Below are 16,631 nucleotides of genomic sequence, written 5' to 3'. Positions count from 1 at the left end.
GCTCAGCGCGGAGGTACGAGCGGGTACACCCCGGGTGATCGCAGCGCGACCGGTGAACAGGCTGGGGCGGCAGCGAGGCCATTCCGAAGCGTGGGGTGCAGTGTCATGTGACGTGTCGCTGATACGGTGTGGGCGGATGGTTGCGTCTCGATATACCGGCGACCAGAGAGGCGGGAATAGAGTACAGCTATGTAAGGGTGACTGATGGCGTCGTAGATGTGGTTTTAGGGAGAGACAAAGTCTGGAGAAAGGCGCGGATGTGGGGAGAACGTCGCTGATTCGAGATACGGATGCGCTGACCGACTCACTGACATCTGCCAAAAGTGGACCCAAATCCCGATCTTCCTCTCAGGATCCAGTCTGTCCGATGGCCGCTATGACAGGATACGCGTCCTGACTTGTCTCGCCGTGCGTGGAGAGGACTAAAAGGGCAGCTACCACCGGCCACTTAGCAAGCGTAGGGCGATTTCCAATTATGGACGGGCTGTCTCGCGCTCATTACCGTGATCTTAGGGCTATGGGGGCGGTGGTCTGTGGGGGCCTGATGGGCTTTAGTATGAGAAGTGGACCGGATGAAGTGGACAGGGTGAATGAAGAGCACAGCAGTACGAGAAGGGGTGCTATAGTGGGCGCTATGGCGGCCGATGTTAGCGGGACGGCGATCTGAGGGTATTTGGTTTCAGGACGACGGGGTTTAGGGCCCTGGAAGTTTGCGGATATGGTCAACATCAAAATAATACAACAAATGGCACTAGAGGACTCGAACTGTACTGAATGCTGGTAGGAACTGAGATGCGGTACTCTAGTGGCCGTGTTAAGCTTCCCAAGACATCTCGAAAATGCGACACCAGTACGTCCATATCGGTCATGGCCCTGCAGAACATGGGGCAGCGATCGTCATCCCCCTGGCCCACCCACACATATCGCACCGTCGTATCTCATCTCGCGTTCGTCACTGGTATCAAGGTGGATGCCATCTCCGTTTCATCGCAGCCCGACGACAGCGCGCTTGGAACATGGGAACGGTTTCGATCTTGCCCAGCCTTTGCTTGCGCGGCCCCTTCTTTTCTATCCCCGGGTTCGGTCCCCTATTTTCGCCGATCGGGAAGTATCTGTGGCGCTTGCCTGATGTTTTTTTGGTGACCCGAAAGATACGATGGTGCAGACACGTGAGGGGACATTAACAATTATATATTATAAGGACCTGAGTTTAAAATACGAAGTATACGCCATAGTCGTTATTTTTCCCATTAATTAAACAACCAAACTCACGCCGCCAACGAGGACTACCAGTAACAGTAAATCCCCACGGAACCACGAAATTCCACTACTGCCAGACTCATCAGCTGGCACAGGGTGGGTATTAATGCTGTTCTTATTCGAAGTGCAAAATAGTGATTCGGGCGTCTCCTTGTAGCCTGTTGGCCACGTAGTCGTATTAACCACGGTTGCCGCAAAAGCCACGCAATCTAGATTGCCTATCGACGTAATATTGATTGCCCGCGAAAAATTTAGGACTGGAAAGTCGAGTCTGTTCATAAAGTTAGCGTCAATGTCGTCTAGAAGAGGGGGTCCGTCCAATGGGGCTTACGCATCAATTTTGCCCTTGATCCATATGCCACTGAAGGCAAGACGAAGGTTCGGGAAGGATAGGCTGATGGCAGGCCCCTCCGACAGATCGAGGTCCAAGGTGCCGCGCATATTTTCGAGTTTTGGAAACTTCAAGCTGGACAAATTGTGCGCATACATAACAGATATTCCTCCAAATTCCGTGATATTAACTAGGTCGGGGAACTCGATTCTGTCCACGCGAAGAGGCCGGACTGTTCTGTCAATGCCGCCGGAGGAGTTGCGATCGCGTGTAAGCTGGCCCTGAATGGAAAGTTGCTGGGTCTCGACCATGCGAGGGACCACCAATGCCCCAGTCATGTTATAGTCGTCGAAGAACACATTGGATTTGAGTTTCATACAGTCGGTAGGTGGTGGAGATGTGGTGACAAATGTGACGCCCTCGTCATTGTCAAAGCACCGGTAAGAGTACAGTGTGCAGTTGGTTAGGGTATCTACGTTCGTGGCGTTGAGCGATAGATTTGGACTCCAGCACTCTGCCGCTATTCACCCATAAATTAGCATCAGTCGCATTACGTTCGTCTGGGCGAAGACAGGAAACAATGAGACTTACGAACTGGGGTTGCCGCAGTTGCGAGGCCGACCAACCAGGCGGCGGCAAGAAGGTGCGCAGAGAGTCTCATATCGAGAGATCACGAGGTCTTGCGATGTCTTTGCGCGTTGCGCTGATCGTCCCGGGGGATTTGACAGCTATATATGGCGATGCTCTCCCGGCGCGTCGGTAGTTGCTGGAAGAGGCAGATTGACAGGCACAATGTCCATAAAATTGGCCGCGTAGCCGCCTTGGCCCGTAGAACTGGAGAATTTGGATTCTCAACCTCAGATCATAACATAACGCAATACCTTTTATACTCCTTGTATCTCAAGCGCATTGAGGATGTGCCAGTGGTGACGAGGCGGGGAGAGGGGTGGAGAGTAAGAGAAGGGAGATGAGATAGATGTTAAGAGAGATTCGAAACTTAGCCATGCATTCACACCAAGGCGAGGCTATGTGTCATGCGCACCTTCACCAGCAAACACTCTGAATTTCAACTGGAATATTTAGGGGGGTAGCGCGTCAACGATGCGCGGTCTCTATTGGTATTTATCCAAGAGTGGACGGTCGTGTTGGTAAATCCTTCGAAACATCAACGAGGGTACTCGGGCACCTGAACTCAAATATTGGGAAAATAGTTACTCCGATACGGACATAGCTCCGCACCTAATAATAGAGACCTCATCAACCTGGGCATCAAGTCAACGACGAAGTTGAGCATCAGGTCAAGGCAACTCTGAAAGCCTGTATTCATGATTGGAACGCATAGAAAGGATCTACCGCCTCTTTTTTTTTACGCATGGAATCTCATTATAGTATACCTTGGGGACAGCTCAAGTTCTTGACTGGTACCGCTCCTGCGTTGACTGCGGCGTCAGTGTCAGCCTGACAGACGGCGTCCTGGACAGCTCCTGTGAAGAAACCGAGTGCGATCTAGGTGCTGTTTTGTATTGTATAATATGGGTATTTTTTGCTTCTTGTCCACCCCCGTTTTTTTCTATAGGCATAGCACCGTCCCAGGAGGTGTCAGCTATATACACAGTGTTGTCTTTTGACATCGCAGCATCGCAGCCCTGCAACTGCACGGTTGATTTTCAAGTTTTCATGTCTAATTTGTATTCTATGTGGCGCCAAAATATTCTGTTTGAAGAAAGGCTGGGTTCTCCTTCTCCTCATGTGCTGCCAAGTACTGATACATGAGCTTCCATCCTTGAACCTGATATTCCCGAGCCGACGACGATAATACCGACAGTCAGCCACCCAGACTGGACTGATTTACCGCGACTTGAAGGGGCTCCCTCTTCAAAACTCCAGCCAAAGCGTGTGGCTACCTAGGGACACCGAGATATCATATCGCTCTGTGAGGGACTCTCCAGACCACACACCAATTCAACGCTCCGCCTACCACGGTTGCTTCTGTTCCTGTTCTCATATTTCTTATGCCCTTAAAATATACATGGCCCTCTGCCAGAGCAGGAAAGTCGCCTCATTTACATCAACGTGCAATCAGGAGCCACCCATGGAGTTGCATCAACACCACGCGGTGTTCTGAGCTCTGGTATTCATTTCATAATTCGGATGGTTGATTGTATGAACCCTTGTCAAGACATGACATCGAGACTCAAGGTAGAGGGAGGTGATTTCTGGAAATGGTAGCAAAAGTTAGCCGCGTCCCTATCGATTCTGGGAAGGCTTCTTCATTGATATACGGACCATAGTTCCAGAGAACCCCTTTGTTATCTTGGGGGCTTATGCTTTCGATTGAATATTCTGGGATGCTTCGAACTCTCCCTCGTTGCTGAGCTAGGCTACTTTGAGGCATATTATCTGTATGAGTATCAGTATAAGCTTCTTATATCGGTCACTGGGTGTCAATAAGACAGACCTCCTTCTCGAGTACTTCTTTGCCGTCTTCTGACCCAGCTATATATAAGAAGGGCAGAGGGGGGGGAGGTAACTAAGAGAGCTACCAGCCCGATTATTGCCTCCGCGGAAAGCTCCATTTTTGTGGGAGGAGAATGTCGTAGGTGTATAGTACAACATCAACAGCTGAGAGACATTTATCTCAAGAAATTCAGTTAAGAAGAATTGGATGTGAAATTATTAGGGTGAGCCGTGGGTTATAAATTAAACTCTATCTCCTCCATTTAGTGTATGTAAAATGGATCGCAACTTATCTTATATAAATCACAATGGCGGTAGCCAACGTTGGAGCCAGCCCAGGAGAAATACGCTAAAGCCAAATGTAGGGACAACGACCGCCGATTTTGGGAACATCCAATTAGAGAGGGTTCCATCGGAACATCCGACATAAATCGCATACATAGCCTTCGTGCTGAAGTAACAGGGATGCCTGCCAGCGGTTTTTGGCATCGACCAGTAATCGCTACGTGTACCCATGTACCAAAACTAGGAATTGGAGGCTTGAATGGTCCTATCCATGCCCCAAATTATCAGAGGCTTGAATCGCCCGATCCATAGATCAGATTATTGACTATTATGGCGCAGCGCAACGGATTTTGGGGTCAACCAATGATACAGTCGTCTTCCGAAAGGACTATCCTGCAGGTGTCCTGACTAGAATACAAGAAATCAGCTTGACCAGAGCGTGGGGATCATGCAGACAGAATTTGGTTTGAGCGAATAACCGTAGGGCATCATACAGACATAATTTGGTTTGAGCCAGTAACCGCAGGGCATACTCCAGCCTCGCCTGAGAGCCGAAATCTCATAGAGGTGGGCGGAGGAAATGTACAGGAAGATTTTGGATTTGGCCAATCAGTCGCGGTATTTTGGACCTTGAGCTGCAGGGGCCTGACAACTGCTGGAACATAATGTGCACAGCCGCCCCATGTACATGGAATTATAAAGGAATCAAGTGTCCCGTCAGTAGCCTTGTCATCGAGCATTCAAAATATGCCACCTTGACGGTCGCAGTTAACTCGGCGTTCTTCACTATCTTCCATTTCGAGCAATAAAGCCGCGAAGTACGATCTTCCAAGCCCATAATGTCTCAACCCGTCGACTCGCAAGGCTAGGACCGGTTCAAGAATATCATCCGTGGGGTCTATATGATCAAGGGACATAAACTCGAAGGGCCTGGGGGTGTAATCAAAATCATGGAAACCCAGCACGAATTCAAAAAATCGTGAGTACACGTACAGTTCAAAAACGTTTATTTGGCCTACCCGCGCATGTGTGCAATTATACTCTACTATACAATTCATACAGAACTTCAGTAGTTTTACTGGGCCAGACTCGCATTATAATAAATACCACTTTCGAAAGCGCAGTTTTAACATTCCACAGGAAGGCACAATACGAGAAACAGCTCAAAGACTGGGGCTTTAAGAAGAACCGTACGAAAAGAGATTGGGAAATTATGAACCGCAAGATTCAGCTTCGGAAGAGGGCTGGGAAAGAGAGTGGCGTCTATCTTGACGGGCAATTGATGCCCCTAGAGAAACTTCGGAAGGAAACTGCTCGACAAGGATATATGACAGCCATTGAACAAGCCAGAGTTGCTTTTGGTGAGCTTGCTATGATATCTTTAAAAATGTGACTATAATAAAAATTATTAGAAGCACCTCCTCAAACGCCCCCTGGATTCGACATACGGACACCACTAGCGCAACCATTTTTTCGATTGGCGTTTGAAAACCTTGCTATTTTTCAATTCCAGAAATTTGCGCGGCCCATATATGGTGGGTAACAATTCACAAGTTTTAATAAATGTAGTTCTAACCATTGTTACGGGTAGCGGGAGCAATTGCGCCTTTTTCTGCGTCGATGTCGCCCTTCACGATGATGTTCCAATCACCTCGTCGGAAAACCGACAGTGGCATCCTTCCTATTCTGGACTCCCTCCTTCCTTTGTCGGCTTTTCTTGAAGAACCACGCGCTGCTGGATTTGCAATACAACGAGCTGAAGATATAAGCCACGACAAGTTATTAAACCTGGCAACATTTATAGCTTCTAACAATTTTCCGGGAGTCACCAATGGTGGAAAGCTTCGAGAGTGGCTCATCAAAACTCATAGCACCACATCGGTTCTTGAAGCGCTCTCGTCCATGAAGGGACCAACTGCAGAGGCCCTACTTGAAAATCTCTTTCGTTTTGCGATTGAGGATGAAGATATATCAACTATCAAATATTTGCTTCAAGCGGGAGTAAATCCGAATGGACACAAATGCCAAGACGATTACGATGACTTCACTCCATTGCAGTTTGCTATTATCCGAGGAAACAATGAAATGGCCCTTGAGTTGATTAAGGCCGGATCAACTATTGATGAGCCGAATACTGGATGGAAAAGCAGTGCATTAGTGTTTGCCATTATTGGAGACGAGATTCGCAACAACGGATATTCGAGTAGCGATGATGATAGAATTGAAGAATGTGAAGACGGTGACAATAAAGAATACGATGCTGAAGATAGCCAATATAGTGTCGACAACCAAGCAGCCACTCACAAACCATCAGACGACCGCCTCTTCAACCTCGGTAGCTCTTTACTTCGTGCAGGAGCAGCCATTAATATTTCCATAGAGTTTGTCAAGGCACCTTTTGAGGAAGATTTCGAATATGACACACCTCTTAGTGCAGCATCTAGACACCGGAAAAAAGATATCGTTGATCTCCTTATTCAAAACGGTGCCGACGCGGTGCCCCCAACAGATAAATGGGGCCCCTTCCTACTGCACGATTGCATTTACAGCCGGGACCGAATGAAAAAATATTTGCTGTCTAGCACCATACGGCCACTTGAGTATCAATTCCGTGTGTCTCGAGACACCAAAGGTCAAGATGCCGTAGTAGGTGTGCTCAGCAGCCTTATAAAGGCAGGGGCAAATGTACACGAAGAGTTTAACGCCGAGTCTATGTATGGATTACCCCCCGGTTACTCTGGGCCCGAGTCCTACACAATTTTTGACTTGGGTGTTCTCTCTGGGTCTATAGAAGTTGTTAACATATTAATATCTGCTGGAGCACAGATAACATTGCTGTCAGTTGAATATGGCATTCAATTTCAGAGCCTCCACGTTCTTAACCACCTCATACTCGCTGGTGCTTCAGTGCCGACAATAGCGACATTACCTGCAACCGACCACCAAGCTCATCTCATGGAGACATATAATATATGGATAAAAGAGGTAGCACTACTTAAAGCTATACACTTAGGGCATGTCTCTACAATAGAGTACTTGTTCAACGACGGGACCTTTAGCTTTGATGGCATTCTTCTCTATAAATCTACTGAGCTAACAAAAGCTATTGAAAGCTGTTGTTCAGGAGGGCATGTTAGGGCCCTCCGCTTTATATTGCAGCACAGCCTAGTCCCATTGTCTCCTTGGTTTGGCGACTCACTTTATCTGGCAATCTCGAAAAGACAGGACGAAGTTATTGACACCCTTTTATCTGCATTTGCTAACGTCAATACGATGGGACCCGAAGGCCAGACCCCATTATTTGCTGCAATCATGACGAGAAACAAAAAGATACTTGAGCGCTTGATGGGCATGGGCGCAAAATTAAATCCAAGGGTACCATCTGCCACATCTTGCTCTGGAGTTCACGATTTATCCGGAAATGCACTGATAGCTGCAATTAGACAGGGTGACAGTGATGTGGTCAAGTATCTTCTTGATTGGGGCGCTGATACAGAGGCCTTTGGCGTCGACCATCTTCATGACAGCGTACACAGGATAGAGAGAGAGACTTATGGGATTACTGGTCTTTTTCTGTTGCACCACCCTTGTTATTGCATCAGACCCATAACTGCCGCTCTTGTAGCCAACAATTCGGATTTAGTGTACGATCTCATTCGAAGAGGCGTCAAAATCAATAATCCACTTGATGGTTACTCCCCAAACACTAGGTCAAGAATGACACCACTTGCTGCTGCAATTCTAATTCGAGATCCTGAAATGGTCAATTTAATTATTCGCGAAGGGGCAAACCTCGACGATCCCATGGCTATAAAGGTAGCTATCAAAGACCAGGAGCTACATTGGGCCAGGACTATACTCTTTAGCCATCTAAGGGATACCAAATCGGAGTCCATGCTATCATTTGCGCTGGCTCAAACCCTGAAGCTTCATTCCAGTGCCAGTTTCGACATTGTACGCATGCTTCTAAACTTCGGTGCAGACCCGAATACGTTACTAGACTATGGTGTGGACTTGAAGAGGCGTCTGTATACCGATTTTTGGGCGAAGGAATCTGCTATTGACAGGGCGGCCGAGATGAACAATGGACTACAGCTATTAAAAATCCTTTTGGAAGCAGGTGCCAAGGCAGACACAGATGTACTGTTTGGTGCGCAATATTCACCAGTTCAATCTGCTGTCAAGAGGAACGACAAGGCGGCTGCACGGGTTCTCCTTGATTACGGATCGAATCCAAATTCCGTGTCAATCGGTGGAAAATACAAATCTGACGACTATAGGATGCCACTTCAGATTGCAGTTCATAATGGAGATGTGGAAATGATCAGAATCCTTCTTCGATACAAGGCCAATGCCAATGGAACCTTTATTGATGACGAAGAGACGAATAGCGACATATGTGTCGAATACCATATACCTCGCACGCCTCTGCAGGAGGCGAGTCTGGACGGGAGCAAAGAGATTATCGACTTACTGCTAGAGCACGGGGCAGATGTGAACTCTCCGCCCACTACTGGAAGTGGTGCAACCGCGCTGCAATACGCTGCCATGCAAGGATTTCTCGGAATCGCTCATCTTCTGTTAGAACATGAAGCAGATGTTAATGCCGCAGCTGCGGAGACTGATGGGAGGACGGCACTGGAAGGGGCAGCAGAGCATGGGAGGCTAGATATGGTTCAACTTCTGCTTAATGCCGGAGCAAACGTATTTGGTGACGGACAGGCGCAGTATGAAAATGCTATAAGGAGGGCATCTGGAAATGGCCATCATGCGATTCGACGGATGCTTGAAAAAGGGCATAGTGATAGGGAATAGGGGTGAATGGACTATATGGAGTTGCACTTGGATCGATTGTTTGGGAGAAATCTAATTCAATAGAGTTCTGGAGAATGATTAAGCCTCTGGCAGTACGTTTATGTCGCCTTTCGTGACACTATTTACAGTTTACCATATGCCACAGTGACTAAGTTAAGCATTTGTGTGCTCATATTTATGGCGACGGCGTTGAAGATGACGGACTTGAGGCTAGGTGGCAAAGAAAGATATGGAAATCTACTTGGAAATACATTTCTATTTGCTGGTTATAAACTGCGCCGAATTGAGTGGAATATGCCACTAATATATCTAATAGATCCCTTTGGTAACACCCACACCCTCACAACGTCTTCGTATTTTCGTCAATCACAACCCCCATCTGATTCTTCGCCATCCCATAACTCGCTTGGACAGCCTCACTGGCATAGACCCTCATCTCCTTCTCATACGCAGCCGTCACGCCCTCCTTATAACCCCCCGCTTCAGCGAGCAATTTCCCAAGTAGCGCTGAGTCCCTAACCGCAGTATTCGCCCCAATCCCTCCAGCAGGCGTCATTGAATGCGCTGCGTCTCCAATCACAGTTACTCTGTTCTGGTTCTCCCACTCTGGCACACCCGTCGGAGTTGAGCACGTAATCTTCCAGAATGCCGCGTCAGTGGCCACCATCTCGTCAAAGAGGGGTTTAAAGCGCGGGTTCCAGTCCGCTGTAAGCTCTTTTGCCACATCAGCGGCTGGGATGCCGATCGTAGAATCATCATTGTTGGGCGGCGAAACGATGCCGGGCTCGGCGACCATGGTCCACCCGAAATTCAAGGATGGGTCGTCCATCTCGTCCGGACGGACGTTGGTAATGATGGAAACTTTGCCCTTGGGGTGGGATTCGTCAAGGAGGATCCACACGCCTTCTCCAAGCCCCTTGAATGACGTCGTTGGAGCCTGTCCGTGGATTCCTCTCGCGCCCGTGTCGTAAACCTTCAGTTTACCACCTGAAAGCTGCTTGGCGACGCCGGAGCGGATACCCTCACCGGCAATCAGCATAGATCCCTCCACCGACTTTGAGCCGTCCGCAAAGATGGCACGGACACCGTTGGCAGTTAATTCATAGCCTGTGACGCGATGCGACCACTGCACAAATTCCTCACATCCCTCCATAAACAATCTTCGCATATCCCCGCGCGAAATCCCCACGACCTTCCCATCGCGACTTGCAAGGGCCTGAGTCACCGACTTCTTCCCATCAGCAGCTGCCGGCGGTCCTGGATTTGGAAGTTTCTCCCCCGTTCGCGCATTCAAGGTCCCAAAACCACCGCCCCCCGTCTTTCCGCACGTGTCCCAGAAGCGCTGCCACGCATCGGGCCCGAGGACAGACTCGATAGCGTCGAGGCCTTCGGCGGAAAGTCGGAGGCGGTAGCCCTGGGCGCGGAAGGATAGGGAGGCGTCATTCTCGAAGAGGAGGAATGGGATGGAGGAACGGAGTAGGGAGCGCGCAAGGAGGAGAGAGGAGATGCCGGCACCGGCGATAAGAATTGGGTTCCGTGGTGGGGTCATTGTGGCGGCGGTACGATGTGGTCAGAGTGCTGGCAGGTCAACTTCAACGATCTGGCATTGATGTAACTTATAGTGGAATCAGACGTGGGTACTTTCTACATTGATTGATAATTTCTGACGTGAGGGGGATGTCTCACAATAAAGGTGTTGACAGCGGCGTCTCGATAAACTCCGACGTTGCTGACGATATAAGCAACATAAGCAGCATATTTTTTACTGGCCCACCTGCAATATACTACGGTAAGCTTCTGGTTTCCTTACAAATCACAAAACATCCCAATCGCGTAATTGTCAAAATCTTGGATCCTCGCCATCACCATCACCATTTACTTCCCTAAAAACACATTCCCATCCGAGCGAAGAAAAGATGTTCCGTCGTGTTCGCGACGCGTCGCCAGAACGAAGGATGCGATGGAGCTGTCAGTCGGTACACTGATCGCACCTTCCTATCTTAGCTAAACGACGCCGAGCGCCCGCCCGTCAGCGTTGGTTATTGGCCGGATGTGTCGTCGGAGTTCGGAATATGGCTAGTTCAACATGCCAGATAGCAGGCAGCAAGGATCTCAAGACGACAGCCCTGACGCGGCGTTGCACTTCAAGACGAAAGTCGCTGACGAAGCCTCTATATTAAAATATTGCATGCTCAACGTGATTCATCCTATATCTTCACCGCGATGGCTTGATTGCCTGACCTCGTAGAGTGACCAACATAACATTTCCAACCAGATTTTCTGTGCTTTTTAAACTTGCCCTGTGGCGAACAATCGACAGGAACTCGATAGGGTTCTTCAATACGAGGTTCGCCCTGTGGCCACAGCGAAATTAACTTCAGCCAAAGGCTTTGATTTCAGGGGACCAAGATGCCGTTCACTACTGGAGAGGGGAGCTTGCTCCAGATGAACCAGGGCAACTTCGACTTCAACGTACAGTTTGAGCAGCTGTTCTTCTCTATCATCCCGTCCGTCCTATTCATCGTGACATCGTTATGGCGGACGGTTTCCCAAGCTCGGAAGCCCACTGTGGTCAATGCTCCAGTTTTCCAGTTGATAAAATTGGTGCGCTCTTACTATGCGGATGTATGGCCAAAGTGTGCTAATTAAACCATCCTAGGGCGCTATTACAACCTATGTCGGGCTTGAACTTTCACTCCTCATCTTGGTTGCCGTTGGATCCTTCCATGTGACTAGCATGTTTATAGCCTCCTCGGTTCTCAAACTCGTGTCAGCCCTATTTATGATTACGCTGAGTCTCGTTGATCATAGCAAGAGCCCACGGCCGTCCGTGCTATTGAATAGCTACTTGTTCTTGACTCTTCTCCTGGACGCAACCCAAGCGAGGACACTGTTCCTGTCATCGGGTGACAAGCCCGAGCTCACCTATAGTAGCATATTCAGTGCTGCTATAGCTCTGAAGGTGGGAATATTGGTCCTGGAAGCCCAACGAAAGGCCAAGTGGGTAAGCTGGGATGAAAAGGAGCACAGTCCGGAAGAGACAAGCGGAATTTTCTCTCTTGGGGTCTTCTTTTGGCTCAATAGGATCTTCCTCGAAGGATACAGCAAAATTTTGGCCCTAAAGGACCTTTACCCGCTGGATAGTACTTTGAGCAGCCAATATCTCCACGAGTTGTACTCCAGGAACGTGGATTACTCCAAGATGAAGGGCGACAAATATGGTCTTGTCAAGGTGCTAATACGCACACTGAAAGTCCCGATCCTACTTCCTATACCTCCACGCATGGCACTTCTGGGGTTCACGTTTTGTCAACCGTTCTTCCTTGAGAAGCTACTAGACCATCTATCCAAGCCGGAGGTCGAGGCAAACGTTGGATATGGCTTCATTGGCGCCAGTATACTGATCTACTCGGGAATTGCCATTTCCACGGCTCTCTGCTGGTATTGTGACCCCACGAAACTGCTCTTTCCAAGATCCCCTGCTTATACAAACGTCTAGGTACTTTCACCACAGAATGCTAGCTATGTTAAGGTCAATACTGGTTACTGAGATCTTTATCAAAGCTACAGAAGCTCGTATCGGAACCGGCGATGATAGTGCTGCGCTGACATTAATGAGCACAGACATAGAAAGGATCAACATGGGCTTTCGGGCAATGCACGATGTCTGGGCAAGCATTATACAGGTTGCTCTGGCTGGATGGATGTTGTACAACCAACTTGGAGTTGTCTTCATCGCACCTATAGGAGTTGTTATACTCTGCTTCGTCGGGTTGGCGATTCTCATGAAGTTTATAGGGGACACGCAGAGACTCTGGATGGCAGGAGTCCAAAAGCGCGTCGGTTTGACCGCTACAGTCATCGGTAATATGAAGAACCTAAAAATATCCGGCCTCGCTGGTGCCATCGGTGACTTCGTGCAGAATCTCCGTGTGGAGGAGCTGGCAGCTGGGGCCCGATTTCGCAAAATAGGCATTATTGCGGCGCTCTTTGGGTTTATTCCGATGATGATCAGTCCACCGCTAACATTTGCATTCGCTCAACGAACACTGGATGCCACGAGGATGTTCACGAGTTTGTCTTATCTTTTGCTTTTAACGGTTCCGCTATCTCAGATCTTTCAAACTATCCCTCAGCTCATCTCTGGTTTCGCCTGCTTGGGCCGAATTCAAGCCTTTGTAGAGTGCGAGACGCGCAACGACTTTCGCGAAGTTCTGGCTGATATGAGACGGAATTCAGAGAAACCCCAGGCAGTTGCGATGGCTTCGGTTGATTCAGAACCCGACCTATCATATCCTATTGTTATAAAGAACGGAATGTTTGGCTGGGAAGAGGACAAGTTCGCCTTGCGAAACATAAATACTCGAGTAGCAAAATCATCGCTTACAATTGTCGTTGGACCAGTTGGGTCGGGAAAATCTACGCTTTGCAAGGCACTGCTTGGAGAGATTCCATTCAGCAAAGGTAGCGTGGTGTTGAGCACTAGATTCCCCCACGTTGGATTTTGTGACCAAACGGCATTCCTCTCAAACAAGACAATCAGGGACAACATTATTGGGTTCTCTCCGTTTGATAATGAGAGATATTCTGAAGTCATCGAGGCTACGGCTCTGGGTTTTGACTTCGACACACTCCCACAGGGCGACAGAACGAATGTCGGGTCTGATGGGATTACATTATCCGGGGGACAGAAACAGCGCATTTCGCTCGCGCGAGCTCTGTATTTGCACTCAGATCTGCTTGTTCTAGATGATATTTTCAGTGGCTTGGATGCAGATACCGAGGAACAGGTCTTCCGCCTAGTCTTCGGACCAGATGGACTTCTCAGACGGCGACGATCTACTGTTGTGCTGTGCACTCACAGCATCCGACACTTACCAGCGGCGGATTACATCATAGCTCTTGGAGACGGCAGCGTTGTCGAGCAAGGTAACTTCGAAACGTTAATGGCCCGTCCAGGATATGTGCATAGTCTGGGGTTGAAAAGCTCTTCGGACAGCGATGCTTCGTCGGAGAAATCGGTATTGAAAAAAGAGACGAAGCAGCAACTGCTCCACACAACGACAACCAACACATCATCGCTTGCGGCGGACGCAGATGGATCACGGCAAGTTGGCGATAAGACGGTATACAAGCATTATTTTAAAAGCATGGGGTTGCTCCTAGCTGCATCCTGTTTTTTGTTTGGTCTTTTCTGGGGTTTCTTCACAAACTTTCCAACAATTTGTGAGTTACAGCACACTACAATTATGGCTGGCTGACTCTTCACTTAACAATGGAATCCAACCAGAGATTTAAGAGCCTGCCATTAGTATCATAAGTATCATTAACTAATTTCATTTTCCAGGGCTCAAATTTTGGTCTGAGGACGTCTACTCGGAACACCCGGCTCATACTTATTCCTACTATGCCGGACTATATGCGATGTTTCAAATATGTGGCTTGCTATCGCTGCTGCTTCTCGGCGTCGCTATCATAATAGTTTCTGTGCAGAGAGCGGGCGCAAATCTCCACCAAGATGCCTTGCGCACACTTATTAAAGCACCACTGAGCTTCTTCACTGGAACGGATACTGGTGTCGTCACGAATCTATTTTCGCAAGATCTGAATCTTATAGACACAGAGCTGCCAAATGGATTGCTGAACACTTTGTTTTCCGTAAGTCTGCAGTGATGCCGCTACTCTCCGGAGAGCACTAAGACAATCATCGAGACTGACATGAAATTCAGATTTTCAGCGCACTTGGACAAGCGGCTGTAATGCTCACTTCGTCTCCGTATATGGCCATAAGCTACCCATTCCTCGGCGTCCTACTGTATATCGTGCAGCGATTCTACCTGCGAACCTCCCGGCAGCTGAGGTTGTTAGACCTTGAGGCAAAAAGCCCCTTGTAGTAAGTCTTCGTCCATCTGCCATATACTGGGCGATCGTTGAGCGCTGTACTAATCTCAATTCGTTTAGCACGCATTTTATTGATACGGTAAAGGGGATTACAACCCTGAGAGCTTTTGGTGAGTCCATATGAATCAGGTCGATAAACCGCGACCTATGTTTCTATAAGCCAGGGCCGCTGCTGATACTGAAAACAGGATTTCTCCCCGACGACCTCCAAAAGAACGCTGCTCTGATTAATTCCAGCCAAAGGCCCGCATATCTCCTCGTGATGATCCAACAGTGGCTAAACCTTGTTCTCGACCTCGTCGTCATGGTGATGGCCGCGATCCTGACCACTCTTGCCGTTCAGCTACCATCATCCAACTCCGGTTTCACTGGTGCTTCGCTCGTCACGCTCATGAGCTTTGGCGAAAATCTTTCGGGCTTCGTCATATTCTATACCAGGCTAGAAACGTCCATCGGTGCCATTGCTAGACTCAAGACATTCAATGAAACAGTGAAGCCAGAAGACAGAGACGATGAGGATATCGTCCCACCAGAGCAGTGGCCGCAGCGCGGTGTGATTGAGCTGAATGACGTATCCGCTCATTACTCGTAAGTAAGCCACCACCCCTCAGTCACACGGAGCTAACCCCACAAAGCACTGATATCACATCCTCTCCCGCCCTCCGTAACATAACTCTCACCATACCCGCCGGTTCTAAAGTCGCCATCTGCGGCCGCACAGGCAGTGGAAAATCCAGCCTTCTTGCCTTCCTGCTCAAGCTACTCGACCCCCTCCCATCTTCCCCAGGTACCGCATTTATCGACTCCACGCCGTTACACCTCGTCTCTCGCCCCGCACTTCGCACGCGTATAATCGCCGTGCCCCAGGACGCCGTCTTCCTACCGGATGGGTCGACATTCAAAGCGAACCTGGACCCTGTCGGCGTCTCTACAGCAGCAGATTGCCAAGCTGTCCTTGTGGCTGTGGAGCTTTGGCCGTTCGTTTTGGAGCGAGGTGGACTCGATGCGGGTATGAGCGCGGGGACGATGAGTGCAGGGCAGAGACAGTTGATGTCACTTGGACGAGCATTGCTACGGCGGCGGGTGCGGGCACGGAATCTGGGGATGGGGTCCGATGGTTCGGAGGGAGGAGTATTGTTACTGGATGAGGTGAGCTCGAGTGTAGACCACGAGACGGAGAGAGTGATGCTAGATGTTATCAAGGCGGAGTTCAAGGACTACACTGTTGTGGCGGTCAGCCATCGGCTGGAGATGGTTATGGATTTCGATACGGTTGTTGTGATGGATACTGGGGAGATTGTGGAGGTTGGGGAACCGAGAGCTTTGGCTGGACAGGATGGGAGTAGATTCGGGGAGCTGGTGAAGGCAGGTGGGATGTAAGTGGGGTATATGATATTCTAATAAATAGTTCGGGGGTATAGGGGTAATACTGCCGAGTTAGCTTCTGATTACATATTGGTTATTTTATAAGCCCACCATACCAAAGTATAATTCCGCATAGAAGGAAACAAACTGCGTCCTAATAAACATAGCCACCCCCAGTGAAATCTTCTAGGCGATCATCTAATTTCGTAGGGTTTGA

General features: G+C 48.9%; 4 protein-coding genes across 4 annotated transcripts; 2 read left to right on the top strand and 2 right to left on the bottom strand.

Moving 5' to 3' along the window:
* Positions 1–1,254: 1,254 nt before the first annotated feature.
* Positions 1,255–2,252, bottom strand: VE01_03950 (uncharacterized protein; the record flags this gene model as incomplete). The annotated part of the gene is made up of 3 exons (XM_018273429.1): positions 1,255–1,531; positions 1,592–2,111; positions 2,183–2,252. 3 exons carry the CDS (start codon positions 2,250–2,252, stop codon positions 1,255–1,257), a joined length of 867 nt encoding a protein of 288 aa, XP_018131626.1.
* A 2,730-nt stretch (positions 2,253–4,982) lies between these two features.
* Positions 4,983–9,199, top strand: VE01_03949 (uncharacterized protein). Its single transcript, XM_018273428.2, has 4 exons — positions 4,983–5,312; positions 5,474–5,694; positions 5,746–5,868; positions 5,925–9,199. The coding sequence occupies exons 1-4, from the start codon at positions 5,236–5,238 to the stop codon at positions 9,146–9,148; spliced, it is 3,645 nt and encodes a 1,214-aa protein (XP_018131663.2). The 5' UTR covers positions 4,983–5,235; the 3' UTR covers positions 9,149–9,199.
* Positions 9,200–9,385: 186 nt separating this feature from the next.
* Positions 9,386–10,870, bottom strand: VE01_03948 (uncharacterized protein). Its single transcript, XM_018273427.2, has one exon. It carries the CDS (start codon positions 10,695–10,697, stop codon positions 9,489–9,491), a length of 1,209 nt encoding a protein of 402 aa, XP_018131664.1. The 5' UTR covers positions 10,698–10,870; the 3' UTR covers positions 9,386–9,488.
* Positions 10,871–11,015: 145 nt separating this feature from the next.
* VE01_03947 (uncharacterized protein) lies at positions 11,016–16,547 on the top strand. The gene is made up of 8 exons (XM_018273426.2): positions 11,016–11,752; positions 11,808–12,589; positions 12,648–14,374; positions 14,496–14,806; positions 14,878–15,041; positions 15,110–15,159; positions 15,238–15,637; positions 15,685–16,547. The coding sequence occupies exons 1-8, from the start codon at positions 11,558–11,560 to the stop codon at positions 16,427–16,429; spliced, it is 4,374 nt and encodes a 1,457-aa protein (XP_018131723.1). The 5' UTR covers positions 11,016–11,557; the 3' UTR covers positions 16,430–16,547.
* The last annotated feature ends 84 nt before the right edge of the window (positions 16,548–16,631 follow it).

This window comes from Pseudogymnoascus verrucosus (assembly GCF_001662655.1).
Source record: "Pseudogymnoascus verrucosus strain UAMH 10579 unplaced genomic scaffold scaffold_14, whole genome shotgun sequence".
Classification (NCBI taxonomy): domain Eukaryota; kingdom Fungi; phylum Ascomycota; class Leotiomycetes; order Thelebolales; family Thelebolaceae; genus Pseudogymnoascus; species Pseudogymnoascus verrucosus.
This window is presented reverse-complemented; position numbering and strand designations above follow the sequence as displayed.

Bases quoted from the DNA above. Each gene is read 5' to 3' on its own strand.
- VE01_03949 (XM_018273428.2), top strand. From the start codon at position 5,236: ATGATCAAGGGACATAAACTCGAAGGGCCTGGGGGTGTAATCAAAATC. The intron at 5,695-5,745 runs GTGAGCTTGCTA...AAAAATTATTAG, and splicing joins ACAAGCCAGAGTTGCTTTTG to AAGCACCTCCTCAAACGCCC. The intron at 5,869-5,924 runs GTGGGTAACAAT...TGTTACGGGTAG, and splicing joins ATTTGCGCGGCCCATATATG to CGGGAGCAATTGCGCCTTTT.
- VE01_03948 (XM_018273427.2), bottom strand. From the start codon at position 10,697: ATGACCCCACCACGGAACCCAATTCTTATCGCCGGTGCCGGCATCTCC.
- VE01_03947 (XM_018273426.2), top strand. From the start codon at position 11,558: ATGCCGTTCACTACTGGAGAGGGGAGCTTGCTCCAGATGAACCAGGGC. The intron at 11,753-11,807 runs GTGCGCTCTTAC...AAACCATCCTAG, and splicing joins TTTTCCAGTTGATAAAATTG to GGCGCTATTACAACCTATGT. The intron at 14,807-14,877 runs GTAAGTCTGCAG...CATGAAATTCAG, and splicing joins TGCTGAACACTTTGTTTTCC to ATTTTCAGCGCACTTGGACA.